The 16,017-nt window shown below is 41.5% G+C and overlaps 1 protein-coding gene and 1 long non-coding RNA gene across 2 annotated transcripts; one reads left to right on the top strand and one right to left on the bottom strand.

Annotated features, from left to right (window-relative positions):
* Positions 1–2,304: 2,304 nt before the first annotated feature.
* On the bottom strand, positions 2,305–9,023 carry tmem81 (transmembrane protein 81). Its single transcript, XM_049582230.1, has 5 exons — positions 9,000–9,023; positions 3,553–3,803; positions 3,295–3,440; positions 2,991–3,106; positions 2,305–2,683 (listed from the first exon to the last, which is right to left on the bottom strand). Exons 2-5 carry the CDS (start codon positions 3,781–3,783, stop codon positions 2,439–2,441), a joined length of 738 nt encoding a protein of 245 aa, XP_049438187.1. The 5' UTR covers positions 3,784–3,803; positions 9,000–9,023; the 3' UTR covers positions 2,305–2,438.
* LOC125892290 (uncharacterized) lies at positions 9,019–10,804 on the top strand. Its single transcript, XR_007449721.1, has 3 exons — positions 9,019–9,290; positions 9,839–9,942; positions 10,026–10,804. It is a non-coding gene; the product is annotated as an uncharacterized LOC125892290 (long non-coding RNA).
* Positions 10,805–16,017: the final 5,213 nt, after the last annotated feature.

The raw sequence follows: 16,017 nt of genomic DNA, 5'->3' as shown, positions 1-16,017 counted from the left end.
ACTTGAGGCTCCATGGCCCCATGTTAAAATGCCCAACTTTACAGCAGAAATAAACATGTTTACAGCCTGGTACAAAAAACTGTTTTGTTCTCTGTGGCTAATATTTCCATTCATGACAACTGTACAGAGGGTGACTTTCTACAAAATTCACTCGTTTGCAGTTTATTAAGGCTTTAAGTTGTGCACAATTAAGACTGTTGCTGCTTTGAGTGACAGGTTGCCGTCTGTTGACAAGTCATTACCAGTGTTGCTAACACTGCAATGGCTGTGGCTCAGAGGGTAGTATGGGTTGTCCACTAATTGGAAGTTCGGCAGCTTCGATCCCCGGCTCCTCCAGTCTACATGTCGAAGCATCCTTGGGTAAGATACTGAACCACAAATCACTCCCGATGGCTGTTCCATCAGTGTGTGAGTGTGTGTGAATTGTTACTGAGTATCAGGTGGCACCTTGTATGATAGCCATCAGTGTGTGACATGTAGTGTAAAAGCACTTTGAGTGGTCAGAAGATTAGAAAAGCGCTATACAAGTGTAGTCCATTTAGCATTTACCAACGTTATTGAGGTAACGTAACTATGGCGTAACCCCAGGTACACAGAGTATAGGCGTAGCGTAGTTTTTATAGTGTATTTTCAGTCCATGAAAGTCAATCATAACATTATAAGAATTATTGTTCAGCTTTTGATTGTACTAAAAGACCCTCCACATTTGCTGCATTTTTTGCGCCCTCAAATTCATTGTTTTCAATGTCAATGTGCAGCAGGTGCACTCAAACACTGGAGTGATGTGTGATGTAATCATAGAGCACATGCTCCCCCGAGTGCCTGTTTTTCAGGGCTACACCCTGAGATAAACAGAGTTCAACTTTTGGAACGCAGCAGTGCACACGGCATTTCATGTGACAAGGACCAGCCAATCACAGCTGACAGACATTTGTTTCTTTTTCCATAAATATCAGTCTGTGATAATAAATATGGAACAGTTCAGCATTTTAGCTTTACGTCTGTCCCACGGACAACAGGCCTGCACACAAACAGTGCCTGAAAGAAGATCAGCTCTGCACTCAGGCTTTCTGATACGCAGGCTATGATACGGTGCTGGTTATGGTCGTTTAGCAACCTCAGACGCAACCTGCCACCATGCCCCTGAAAGTTGGCAAAGAGTAGCACTCAGCACTCCTTTTCCTTTTCCATGTGTATGGCCCTTAAGAAGTCAGACGTTCAGTTTATCAGTAAGTAAGTTCTGTTTTATTGGTTTAAGCCTGTTTTTCACTTGCAAAAATTAGCATTAGCATCATCACATAGCTGCCACCATAGCTGTAAATGCACCATGCTAACCAAGCTAGTAGCTAGCAGTAGGGTTAGCTGCACCCTCTTGTCCAAATATGGTCACTTCTGGCTCCAAAAATCCAACATGTCATACTCAAGGCTTCTAAACCAAGACCTTAGGAACAGCGCTGGGCTGTAAAACAAATTTTATACAGTGGACAAAAGTGGAATTACAACAACCGCATCAATCAGGTGATGTCATGAATCCCAAAAAGACTTTTCCTCATGAACTTACATTGGGACAGAGATGTATGTAAATAAGTGGATACTTTTTTTTGAGCATTGCAACCCTGGCAGAATGATTTGTTTTACTATCGAGACTTGATCTGTTTGGTCCACAATGCAGAAGGTGCAGGCAGTTTAATAATGCAGAAAAAGAGCTTCTTTAGCTTCACGCACCACTGAGCAACTTTCACAGGAATGAACGGGTACCCACTTCCAACGCTGTGTCCAACTGGAGTCCATTTAACTTTATATGACTAATCCTTTAATTAAGCAAGAGTTTGTTTAAACTGCCAGCAGCAACATGATCGTTCATTAGAGTCTTTGTGTTTATGCCCACCTGATGAATGTCAGTCCAATATTCTCTCTCTTTTAGCTCTGGTTTTGGTCTCCACCAACTCCTGAGGGAAATATCTGTCTTTTTAGTTGCTAAACGCTCCACTGTGTTCACCACCTGAGCCTGTCTGCCGTTTGCTGCTGTGCAGGAAGTGTACTGTGAATCACTGTTGTAATAAAAATATCAGTTATAAGTTTTTATTTCTTTTCAGTTGAATATCGAGAACAACAAACATGTTGGTTGATGGTACAGTCTTCCTTTCATCTCTGAAAAGGTGCAGTGTTTGTGCAGTGAGCGGCAGAAGAACAGCCTTATCTGGTCAACTGCCTGAACTCTCTCCTCTTGGCTGCACAGTAGATGATCAGCAGTATCACTCCAGCTCCGACGCCTGCCAGGCTGGAATAGTACAGCAGCTGTGTGTTCAGACAGAAATTGTTTGTTTGTTTGGTTGTTTGTTTTGGCCATTTACACAACAATATATCACGATTTACATTTTATTGACTAAAATATTGAGCAAATAATTTAAAAAAAATGTTAATTGCCAAAATAATGATCAGTTCATCATCGCGTCCCCAAACTCATCACTTCCTAAACCAAACAGTACCATGTCAAGAAGAGCCACCATGTGGTCAAGCTCGTCCGACACAGTCTGGTTCTGCTGGTTTCCAGTGGAGTCCCACTGGGCCAGGGAGCTTTCGTAGTCCAGATTTAGAACCCCGATGGGCAAAACCCGGATCCCCCAGTAAACCTTTTTCACCCTGCGGAAGTTAGCATCCTGCACGACACAGCAATAAGTACCTGAAAATGACATGATGAGTTCATTAACTGGCTTTTTTTGTAATATGATATGATCATTTTATGGTCGGCTTTGATTTTGAGAATTAAAAAAAATCTCAATCTAACCTTTCTTACATGTGTTGCTTAGTTGAGAATCAGGAACTGTAGAGTCAGACTGTTCTGACGTACATATCAGTACCTCCAACCTTTTCTTAAATTCAACTTAAAGTAGGTACCCACTGGTCTAACCCTGCTGACAAGGTCAGTGGAGCTTTGAGCTTTGACCATGAATCAGATTCCTTGTGAGCACCCGCATAGATGTGTTTACCTGCGTCCTCCTCCCTGATGGGGTCCAGAATCACTCGGTCCAGCAGGGGAGCACCAAAGCGGGCAAACAGAGAGTCGTCAGAGCTGATTATTCCTCGGGCGTAACGCCATGACACCCTGTGCCATAAAAAAGAAGTCATCACACTGAGAACAGTGTGAACAGTTTCTGAAGATCCAGATGTTCAGTAGGTTTTGTACCAGGAGCCAAATTGTCCAAAAGGTCTCTCCCTCTCTTCCTCGCTTGATTTTTTTTCATTGTTTGCAATCTAAAGGACACATATCACTTCTGAATCTTCCATTCTTACCTCCAGGTGAACCTCCCCATCGCCTCCATGACTTCTCCGAGACAGTCGATCTCTACTTTCTGTCCTGACGTCACCGTCATGGTCCTGAGTCCACACTGCCACGACTCCAGACACTTCACCTTACGGACCCGACACTCCTCTGACACCTACCACCAAGTCAGTCATGCAGATGACGGAGATTGTTTTTATTAAAGCTATTTTCTTTTTTTACATTCCGTCATCATTTAGTTTTAGATGTTTAAGACGTGTCTTTGGTACCTCTGTTTCATCTTGATTTTTCACAGCTTCTTCCATCGCTGTCTCGCCATCTTTCAGCAAACACAGGGTCTGAGTTTTAACCCCCAGCCCACAGGTGGCGCTGCAGGGGGAGCTGTCAACGATGACCTCCACTGGCACATTACCCACCTCCTCCAGGTCAGCTGAGGTCAGAGGATGGAGGACGAGGAGGACGAGGAGGAGGAGGAGAAGTCTGACGGTCACATGTTGCATTTTGATATTTGATGATGAACCTGTAGGAAATAAAAAAGTTTTAGTTGTCCACTCACTGCACAAAGTTAACGCTGCTGAGACAATATCATTTTATTACAACGTTGTTTGAAATAACAAATATTGTTAGAGACATGCAATGGTCAAAATTAAATTAAAGAGTTTCTTTAAAAAACAAAATGTGTGTGTGTGTGTCTGTGAGCAGCTCCACCCTCTTGTCCAGATACGGTCACTTCTGGATCCAAAAAAACTAGATGGTGGCAGCCGAAGTGCCGAACTCAAGGTTTCAGAAGGGGAGTCCACAAAACAATGGGTGACGTCACCATAGCTACGTGCATTATTTTTACAATCTAAGAGTAAAAAGGAGGAGATTAAGAGTGATCTGGGTTTTAATCTCCTCCTATTATGTTTACGTTCAAATAACAGAAGAGGTATTTCATTTATAATTCCATAATTGAACATTAAAGTTTGCAGGAGAATCAGTGACGAGTTGTCCGTGTATACAGAGGAGATGATGGCTATATTATCAGCAGTACAGTGGGTTGAAGAGGTGAGACCTATGAAAATAAAAATATGCTCTGACTCCAGTTCATCAATGATCAGCATGAAATACAGTCATTCGGACAGCAGACGGGATATTTTACTGGAAATACAGCAAACACTATTCAGAATTCAGTTGGTGGGACAAAGCATAACATTTATATGGATACTGGCTCATGTAGGAATCAGTGGAAATGAAATAGCTCACACATGTTCAAAGGAGACAACAAGATTTAATCATATTAGCATACCAGTTCATTCAAGTAAAACAGAAATGAAGACCAGTATTAAACTAAAGTTAAAACAGAGATGGAAAAAGCAGTGTGAAGAAGAAAGAACAGGCAGATGGTTTTACAGAATTCAAAGAAAAGTAGGTGTGATGAGGACGGTGAGATCCTGCAGAGAGGAAACTATTATATCAAGACTACAGTGTGGTCATTCAGGACTTAATGCACACTATTTAAAATAAAGAAACATAACTCAGGAAACTCACTTTACCGTGCAAAATATGATGCTGAAAAGGTAACTCATATCAAACCTTAAGGTGAGACATGGCAAGCAAGAACATCGATGTTTCATGCAGTGGTCAATTTTGAGATTTTGGGTTAGTTTACTCCTTGAATATGTATTCTTCCAAACTGCTATAAAGAAAACATTCAAATTATACATTTAGATGTTTATTTCATTACATGTGGTCTACTTGTGGCAGTAAGTTTCTCCCGAATTTACCAAAAAGGTAGCATTGTGCAGAGTAGGCCAATATGTTCATTAGTTGGGTTACTACAGCTGTAGGCCTTATTTTAGGCCCTGTGTCCACATAGCGCCTTTTCTGGCAGAAAAGCACTGGAGGGGCGCTGGGATGAAGCGTCTGTGCGCCCAATACAAAAAAACGCTCACGAGGGTTTTCGTTTCTATGACAACAATATCTTGACAATTCCTGTAGCCGCGCAGTTTTGCAGCATCGCCTCTTTGTTTTTTATCTATAGTTTGACATTTCTTTCACGGTGAGCACCACCCGGAAGATGCTTGCGCTCATATTATGTTTGGATGAGCTTAATGGTGATGTCCCTGCTGTCACTGCTCAATCTGACAGACGTCCATGTAGAGCAAAGAGGATGTGGGTGCATGACACTAACCGTTGGAGGCATCAATACGGTGAATACCATCGCCTCGTCCAAGAGCTGCGGTTAGATGGAGACCGGTTCCAGGCCTATTTTAGGTTAGCCGCCGGGCATGCCGATTTTCACCGGGGACGCACGAGAGTAATTCAGGCTGACATTACCTGCTTTTCAGTGAACTCCTCTGGTAATTTAATTAAAAGGCATGGCATATAGGTCCACAGTAGCTTTTTATTATTATTATTACTATTGGGTTTTATAAGAGTGGGCTACAATGAGTACCGGGCCATTAAATCACAGCATCCGCGGTGAGAGGACACAGAATTGTGTGCGCTTTTACGCACGCGGGTGTAGGTGATCATGGATCTTTGATGTGGGAAAGATGTAGCCAGATGTATTACCTGTTTTAGATACGTGGTTGTCTGTCCGTCCGTCCGTCCGTCCATAGCACGAGTCATGTGCGCCACTTCACCGTGCGTAAAAGCGCAAACAGTCCCTCAGCCGGCAGGGCTGTCCCTTCTTGAGGCCATATAGCGAAATAATAAGTCGTTATCACGAGATAACAGTGCACACACACACACACACACACACACACACACAAAATAGGCTACATGGCCGTTCCCGTCTTCCGTACGATACATATAGGCTACTGTGTTAATCTTTTAATGCTACAGCTGGTGAAGTCATCGTCATGTTTTATTAGTATGATTTGTGTTAATGTACTTAGTAACTTTGCCACCACTGTATGGGTTAGAATTGATTACGTGTGTTGCTGTAAAATCTCTCAATTTATATAGGCCTATTGCTGGAAAAATAATTAATTTAACTAAGCTACTATTTTTTATATATATATGTATATATATATATATATATATATATATATATATATATATATATATATAGGCTATATACAGTACAGGCCAAAAGTTTGGACACACCTTCTCATTCAGTGCATTTTCTTTATTTTCATGACTATTTACATTGTAGATTCTCACTGAAGGCATCAAAACTATGAATGAACACATGTGGAGTTATGTACTTAACAAAAAATGGTGAAATAACTGAAAACATGTTTTATATTCTAGTTTCTTCAAAATAGCCACCCTTTGCTCTGATTACTGCTTTGCACACTCTTGGCATTCTCTCCATGAGCTTCAAGAGGTAGTCACCTGAAATGGTTTTCCAACAGTCTTGAAGGAGTTCCCAGAGGTGTTTAGCACTTGTTGGCCCCTTTGCCTTCACTCTGCGGTCCAGCTCACCCCAAACCATCTCCATTGGGTTCAGGTCCGGTGACTGTGGAGGCCAGGTCATCTGCCGCAGCACTCCATCACTCTCCTTCTTGGTCAAATAGCCCTTACACAGCCTGGAGGTGTGTTTGGGGTCATTGTCCTGTTGAAAAATAAATGATCGTCCAACTAAACGCAAACCGGATGGGATGGCATGTCGCTGCAGGATGCTGTGGTAGCCATGCTGGTTCAGTGTGCCTTCAATTTTGAATAAATCCCCAACAGTGTCACCAGCAAAACACCCCCACACCATCACACCTCCTCCTCCATGCTTCACAGTGGGAACCAGGCATGTGGAATCCATCCGTTCACCTTTTCTGCGTCTCACAAAGACACGGCGGTTGGAACCAAAGATCTCAAATTTGGACTCATCAGACCAAAGCACAGATTTCCACTGGTCTAATGTCCATTCCTTGTGTTTCTTGGCCCAAACAAATCTCTTCTGCTTGTTGCCTCTCCTTAGCAGTGGTTTCCTAGCAGCTATTTGACCATGAAGGCCTGATTCGCACAGTCTCCTCTTAACAGTTGTTCTAGAGATGGGTCTGCTGCTAGAACTCTGTGTGGCATTCATCTGGTCTCTGATCTGAGCTGCTGTTAACTTGCGATTTCTGAGGCTGGTGACTCGGATGAACTTATCCTCAGAAGCAGAGGTGACTCTTGGTCTTCCTTTCCTGGGTCGGTCCTCATGTGTGCCAGTTTGGTTGTAGTGCTTGATGGTTTTTGCGACTCCACTTGGGGACACATTTAAAGTTTTTGCAATTTTCCGGACTGACTGACCTTCATTTCTTAAAGTAATGATGGCCACTCGTTTTTCTTTAGTTAGCTGATTGGTTCTTGCCATAATATGAATTTTAACAGTTGTCCAATAGGGCTGTCGGCTGTGTATTAACCCGACTTCTGCACAACACAACTGATGGTCCCAACCCCATTGATAAAGCAAGAAATTCCACTAATTAACCCTGATAAGGCACACCTGTGAAGTGGAAACCATTTCAGGTGACTACCTCTTGAAGCTCATGGAGAGAATGCCAAGAGTGTGCAAAGCAGTAATCAGAGCAAAGGGTGGCTATTTTGAAGAAACTAGAATATAAAACATGTTTTCAGTTATTTCACCTTTTTTGTTAAGTACATAACTCCACATGTGTTCATTCATAGTTTTGATGCCTTCAGTGAGAATCTACAATGTAAATAGTCATGAAAATAAAGAAAACGCATTGAATGAGAAGGTGTGTCCAAACTTTTGGCCTGTACTGTATATATATAGTCTCTGTTATGGCAATGTCTGTGTGACATGTCATACAACTCCGGATAGACGGACACGGCCAGCACCAGCTTCTCCTCCATTTTTTTCTGGTTACCAGGGTGACGAGTTCCGCGATATGATTGGTTGCCTGGAAAAAGCGCCGGTGACGACATCAGCGCCCCTCTGAAAAGTTCAGAGATTTTCAACTCAAAACGCTCGGAGCGGCCGCACAAAAAAGGAGGAGCGGCCGGAAAAAAGACGCTGGGCGCAGCGCCTTTTCCCTAGGCGGCCGCAGACGCTCCCTCCTCATTGGGAACAATTGAAAAAAGACGCTGGCCTTCTTCTGGCGCTCAGAAAAAGACGCTATTTGGACACAGGGTCTAAAATATGCCTGCCATGTTATTAAATGATCAATTTTCATGAGCTTGAAATATACTAGCTATATTATTATTCTTATTATTACTAAGGGCCTGAAGATTTATTCTGTTTGTGAGCACTGCACACCACAGGGAGTCTCCTTGGAAAGACATCAAGAAATGTTTGCAAGCTTCTACTTGATTATTATTTAAGAGTATCGAGAATAATAGAGGGGTGGCACGGTGGTGCGGTGGTTAGCGATCCCTTCTGTGTGGAGTTTGCATGTTCTCCCTGTGTCAGCGTGGGTTTCCTCCAGGTGCTCCAGCTTCCTCCCACAGTCCAAAGACATGCAGGTTAACTGGTGACTCTAAATTGTCCGTAGGTGTGAATGTGAGTGTGAATGGTTGTCTGTCTCTATGTGTCAGCCCTGTGATAGTCTGGTGACCTGTCCAGGGTGAACCCTGCCTCTCGCCCAGTGTCAGCTGGGATAGGCTCCAGGCTCCTGTGACCCTCAAGAGGATGAAGCGGTTAGAAAACGGATGGATGGAGAATAATAGAGAGGATTGAGATAATTTACTTTTTTGTTTGTTTTATTTTGTTTCCTGCCAAGCTACTGCCTCGCACTCCAATCCACTAGGTGGCGGTAATGCGCCTGAAAGCTGGTTTGCCACCTACCATTAAAGTCAAAGCAGACGAAGTAATATTTGTAGTAGCAGTAGTTGTGTCCACAGTCATGGCAACTTGCGCCAAATTTCCGATACCTCGGTTGCCCACGCCGGCGTACAGTGCAAAACGAATCAAGAAGATGAAGACGATGGAGGAGAAGAGAGAGTTAAAGAAAAGGCTGAACAAGAAGAGAGACCAGACGAGGGTCTACATCGGGAAGGCTTTTTCTAGATGGCGGCAGCTGCGGGAGCGTTATGGGCTGAAGAGCGACGAGGAGGTGGCCATGTTCCTCCTGGACAGGTAACGGTAACGGTAACTTAACGGTTTCACTAACGGCTGGCTAAAGGAACGTTAGCACTACAATAGCTAACGTCACTGAGGCTAACAGCAGGCTAGCAGCTAGCATATGCCCTGGGAGCTAGCCTGGTGCATAGTTAGCTAACTCTGTCTGCGTGCTAATGTTATGCTCCTGTTAGCATCTACACTCACCGGCCACTTTATTAGGTACACCTGTTCAACTGTAGACATGGTGACGGCTAAAGGGGTCCAACCTGGTGCTAGCAAGGTGTACCTAATAAAGTGACCAGTGAGCATAGTACAAACAAGCTTTTGACATCTTTTCAGATACGCCATGAAACTACTCATCCTACAGAGCTACAAGCGAGCTTATTATAGATCTGCTCACTTACTCCATGAATGTGTCCATCCAAGCAAAGTTGGCACTCAGCAATATTTCTAATAATTGTGTTAATGTAAGCTCTGTCCTGTACTGTTAAAGTTGTGTTATTTTCCCTGTTTGTGCAGGCTTTGATAGAGTTAATCCACTGTGTGTGTAATGTGTGTTACAGCTATGATCAACACTGTCTAACATCAACCACATGTAAAAGAGGATTGACACATAAACTTCCAGCCCAACCTGCTTCAGGCATTTATTGCAGTTTCTCTGTGGTCGGTGAGTGTTAAGGTTAATATGCTGGAGGTCTCCACATTACTGCTGTATCATTTTAATAATTTCCCTCTCTCTCTCTAACTCAGGTCCTACAAGCTAGAAGAAGGAAGAAGAGGTTTTTATATTTTACCCTGTCACTGCAGTCGAGATGTTCGGGCAAGTTTATTATTTTAAAGTTTTATTTATCTATTTATTTTGTAGCTGAAATGATTCAAACATACAGGTAAACTTTGAAATTCATCTCGTGTGTCCAAGTATGATTGCTCTCTGATATGTTCCTACAATAAGATGACATCAACCCTTAACGACTGAGTGAAATTACCAACATGCAGTTTAATTTGTGTGACCTGTTCAAACTGAAGATCTATAACCTGCACAACATACAGACCCTCGTACGCCACTTGTGTGTAAAGGCCCAGTTTGAGCTGCTGTGGAAGTCACTCACCCTCTGTGTAAAGTTGAAGTCAATCTGAAGAGGTAAAAGATGAAGTGATGAGGAGTTCAAACTGCTGCATCTGCTGGCTCTCATTGTCATATTTGTTTTTAATTGAATGTTGTCTTGACAACCAGAGTTCCCGGCTGCAGGTTTGCTCCTCCTGTGGGTCAGAATGTTGAAAATTAAACATACAAATGTTAAATATCTGTTACTTTCCAACATATCTTATAATTCTTTGTTGAAAAAAGAAAGACAAGGAACAGTGTATAGTAAACAACACCGTTTAAAAAGCTTCTCTGTAAATGACAGGTGAGGCTTGAATTGCTGTTAATTGTTTTGCACTTTGTTTTCTTATTGTTTATACTATGAAAATAGCTGTTCCAGATGTTTTGAATCACAAAATGATATAGAAAAATGTTATTAAAAGAATTGTGTAAAAACATGATTTTGAATTGAGTCATCATGTTAAACAGTATCTATTTGGAACAGTGTTGAGGCGCCATATTGAAGTTTACATTTAACTTATTGTTGGAGTCGTGGCAGTTTCAGGGTATAAAATCATGATTGTAGCTACTAAAGTTAAGGACCGGGGCACAACCAGTCGGATTATGTTGGACATAGCCCTTCTGTAAATCTGACCTGTGATTCTAAAATAACAGGGACGTCATTTATTAACCTTTATTTAACCAGGAAGGGTCCCATTGAGTTACAGTAACTCTTCTTCCAGGGAGTCCTGGCCAAGACTGGCGGCAAAAGTTACAAGTACACAAAAGACAAGACAATGGACACATACTGAAACCACGACAACACAAGTCAATCAGTACACATTACACTCAGCAAGACACATAACAAGGCAAAACAGACATACTATTGAAAGGCACCAAGTTAGAAGCAGTGACACTGTTGAGTAATGGTTGATTTTAAAAGGTTTTTAAATGTGTTGAAAGGTGGGCGTGACTCCAGATTTAAGGTGTTTCGGAGTTCATTCCAGGCGTATGGTGCATATGAAGAGAAAGCTGTTGTACCGAGTTCTGTTCTTGTTGAAGGAGTGGTTAATAGTATAGTATAGTAGCATTTGCATGCAGTTAAGACAGAATGTTTTGTGTCAACCAAACCAGTATAAAGCCAACTTGTTGCACATGGAAGATGCAGTTTGTTTCATGGCCACCAGGTGTCAGACAAATACCAGAGAGAAACCACAGAAACAGCACAACATGCTGGACTGTAAATTCACTGTAGCCTTCAGTTCACTGATTACACTGTTAGTTTAGAACTCAGTCAAATTTATTGATGTGGCAGTTTCAGGGTATAAAATCCTGACTGTAGCTCCTAAAGTTGAGTACCTGGGACCTTGGACATGTTATTCATTATGTAAAACTGACCTGTAATTCTCCAGTAACAGGGATGTCATTTGTGCCACTGTTTTTATCTCCAATGCTGTAAAGAGAAACTGAATTGACTCATGTTTTTGGTACAGAATGTTTCTAGTCTACCATAGGAGCATAAAGCCAACTTGTTGCATGTGGATGATGCTGCAGTTTGTTTCATGGCCACAAGGTGTCAGACAAATACCAGAGAGAAACCACAGAAACACAGCACAACATGCTGAGCTGTGAATTCGCTGTAGCCTTCAGTTCATTAATTACACTTTTAGTTTAGAACTCAGTCAGATTTACATTGAACTCATTGTTGGAGTCGTGGCAGTTTCAGGGCATAAAATCATGACTGTAGCTCCTAAAGTTGAGGACCTGGGACCTTCGTGTATCCGACCTGTAATTCTCCAGTAACAGGGATGTCATTTGTGCCACTGTTTTTATCTCCGATGCTGTAAAGAGAAACTGAATTGATTCATGTTTTTGATACAGAATGTTTCTAGTCTACCATAGGAGTATAAAGCCAACTTGTTGCATGTGGATGATGCTGCAGTTTGTTTCATGGCCACCAGGTGTCAGACAAGTACCAGAGAGAAACGCAGCACAACATACTGAGCTGTGAATTCACTGTAGCCTTCAGTTCATTGATTACATTGTAAGGTTAGAAATCAGTCAGTCAAGGGACACGGTCTGTAAATTGGCTACATGTATAAGTCCTATATACATTTTATTAAATGTCACATTGATGACATGTATCATCCCTGTTAAATGGAAAAAAAAATTAAAATCAGATTTATTTTTCAGTGGTAAATCATCTACAGATTATTCAGATTATTCATACTAAATTATAGGGTATAATAGAGTGGTATGTACATTAATATTTAAAGAACAATAACAAATGATAATAATAATGCATTTTATTTATCAACATCTTTAAGTCACCTAAGGACACTTTACAAAATCAGATCAGACAATCAGTGCGTAATAAAAGACAACAACAAACACAGGGTGTCTACAGGTCCTTCAAATGTTTTAAATTCAACATTACAACAATAAGGCCTTTCAAAGTCATTAAATAGTATTAACTTTGTCATTTTACTCCATACTTGCACTCACCTGTTGGCAAAATGTAGATCGACTTAACTCACTCTATTTAGCATATTCCTACGCAACACTTACTTCTGCACAAGACCACATATATACTACTGACCTGAATGCTTAAATAAGTAAAACATGATTTGTCCAAAAATGTGTCCTAAATATGGTTAGAAGGTGTCTTGAACAGGTCTGTAAAAGCATTAAACACCCTGTAACAACAACAATACTGAAATACATACAGAGATAAAGCAATATATTCATAAAACATATTTTGAAACACCAGGAAAGGCTGTTCTAAAAAGACGAGTTTTCAGTTCTCTTAAATGAAGCAACAGCTGTGCAGTGACGCAGACCCACAGATTAGGGCCAGCCACACTGATGTGCTCGATTTGGGATTATAATCTAATATAATGTAATATTTTTATGGTATTTTTAGCAAAGTAAAATCGGTGGTCTTGCTTTTTCTGTAGTGAATTGCACATCTATTAAAAAACAGTATTAATTCAAATAAACACAAGAAGGTTGTGCTCTAGAGAACGGATCAGCACTCAGTGAATCACCTCCTAAGCCCTATGATAAGCTATTATGGCAAGGCTTAACTATACAGACCAGTGAGCAGTGATAACTAACATGTCTTTGGGGTCATCAGGTGGGAACCTCCTTTCACCAGTGTTTCGTCTAGTTGGTCCCACGACACCTCCAGGAGGCTAGACAGTGATCTCTGGAGTCCCAGAAACACTCCCCTAATGCCAGGTCTCACTGTTCCCCGCACCAACCCAACAACCTCCTTTACCTTACTTACACATGGCTTTCTCAGCCCAAACAGCACTACATGCGAGCTCCAGGTAGAGACAGTGCCGATACTACCTTTCCTAGAACATTCACCACACTCTATTTCACACGCTACATAGCATAACTACAATATAAGCTAAGGTTAAAGGTAAAGAAAGGTAAAGTTATTTATACTGTGTTCAGATCAGTGGAACTACAGTGGACTTCACCTCAGACACTGAATGAACACGAGTCATTTCTACTGGTGTTTTCTTTTTGAACAGTTCTTTGTGTGTATATTTTTTTACTTAGTGTATATTTAATAATAAGTTATCCAATCCAAATGTTTTAGGGAGAGTTGGAATTATGTAAATATCTAATTCATGATGATACAGATCGAAATGGGAAAACTTCTGATGAAGATCCGTGTGGTTCTTTTGTTAACCAGACCTACACACTTGATACAGATCCATTACTTTCAACTAGAGGGTAAATCAGAAAACATAAAATCTAACACCTGTGAGTACTATACTTGAGTTGGTTTTGCTATTTGTACGTCCACTTTGGTACAAAACTGCAGATGTCTAATTTAGGGATGGATTAGACCAGTAAAAAAAATGTTGTATCATAAAACTTAGGATCATGAATCTTGTATTTACAGTTTGACCATTTCATGACAACCTTTTGCATCTCAATGCAGCAGACGTTTTGGTCCATCCTGGCCCTCAGACCCACTGATGTCCCCTCTTTCCCAGTCCACGGCTCCCCCTACTGTTCCAAAACCTGCCTCATTTGTCAGGCTCAAACAAAGATTATGATACAGTTAGCACTCCATAAATGGGCTTGGGTTGACAAGACAAGAGTTATTTTTAATTCCCGGGTGTTACTGCGACTGATACTGGGAAAAGGACCAAGACACCAAAAGAGACCAACAGGAAAAACGCACTAAAAGAGCGTCATGAAGATGACTCAGTATCACTGTGGGACTGAAACATGTTCAGTAGCCAGTAACAGTGGCCTAGTTGGCAGAGCAGTAAACTCAGAATGTGGTCAGCACCATATGTCTCAGCATGTGTGTGCGTTTGAACAGAAATGTAGATGAAAGAGAGGAGAGACGTAGCAGGGAATGCGGAGGCGGGATGGAACAGAAGAGAAGAGGGAGTGGTATGGAGGAAGATGGAGGAGGATGAAAAGGTGTGATAGAGGAGAGGTGGATCGAAAAGGACGGCAAATGAGAAGAGATGTAACATAACAGGAAGTAAAGGAGTGGCAGTTCAGCCTACTAGGAACTCCATGCAATTTACGTCCAATTCCAGCATTCAGTGACAATGCAGGAAGTAGTGTATCGTTTATGTAGAAAGGTGGAAAGTGAGGGAGCGGAGACCGGAGTTCACGTTCAGCGAATGTTGGCCTTGTGATTAATGGTATCCATCATCCGTCCTTAACCAAAGCTGCTGCAGGCAGATATTATAGACAGCAAGTGTCTTTCAGATTTTGGCATTTGATGTAAAAATTCATCGTGCATGTGGAAGAAGCAGCATGAAGAGGAGGGAATTTCCGGCCCAGCTGGCAGAAGGAAATGTTGGCATCGTACGTTTCTGCAAATCACAGATTCGTCAGCATTTGTAGGTTTCAAATGTATCAGATGATGATGTGGTGGATGGCGTGACACCTCTGCAAGATGTCTGCCAAGCTGCAGACCTTTATTTGAGACGAACAAACAACAAACCAATTGATTTTAGTGACCTGTCATTGTGTTTTGGACGATAGTGGATTGTTTTTCATTTTTCATTTTTATGCTGATGATTCACAGATGTATCTGCCCATTAGACACTGGAATGATGTGTTCACTCAGTGACTGCCTTACTGATCTTAAAAGTTGGATGTCAAAAAAATGTTCTTCAGCTGAATTCAGATGAAACAGAGATCGTCGTAATCGGGCCCCAACATGTTACACAACAAGTTCTAACTTTGGCTGGTGCCCTAGTGGATAATATCAAACCTGTTGCAAGAAATCTTTGCGTCTGGCTTTACAGATATTTAAGTTTTGAGCAGGACGTCACAAAGCTTGTTCAATCATGTTGTTATCATCATGGAAATATTTTCAAAAATATGATTAATTTTAACTTTTAAAGACACGGAGACAATTTTACACACCTTCATCTCATCACGCCTGGGTCACTGCGTTAGCCTTTTTTCTTGCCTGAATCAAAGATCTAGTGATGGACTCCAGACTGGACAGGTTTTTAACCAGAACCAAGAGATGTGATCACATCAGTGCAGTTTCAGCCTCTTTTTAAAATAGATTTTAATATTTTACTGATTACTTTTAAGGCTCTTCATGGTCTCTCTCCCAGCTATATCTCCGACCTCTTAGTACCGTACACTCTAGGACGTACT

The sequence above is a fragment of the Epinephelus fuscoguttatus genome, linkage group LG7 (genome assembly GCF_011397635.1).
Source record: "Epinephelus fuscoguttatus linkage group LG7, E.fuscoguttatus.final_Chr_v1".
Classification (NCBI taxonomy): domain Eukaryota; kingdom Metazoa; phylum Chordata; class Actinopteri; order Perciformes; family Serranidae; genus Epinephelus; species Epinephelus fuscoguttatus.
The sequence above is the reverse complement of the archived record's forward strand: the minus strand, read 5'-3'. Positions and strand labels throughout refer to the sequence as shown.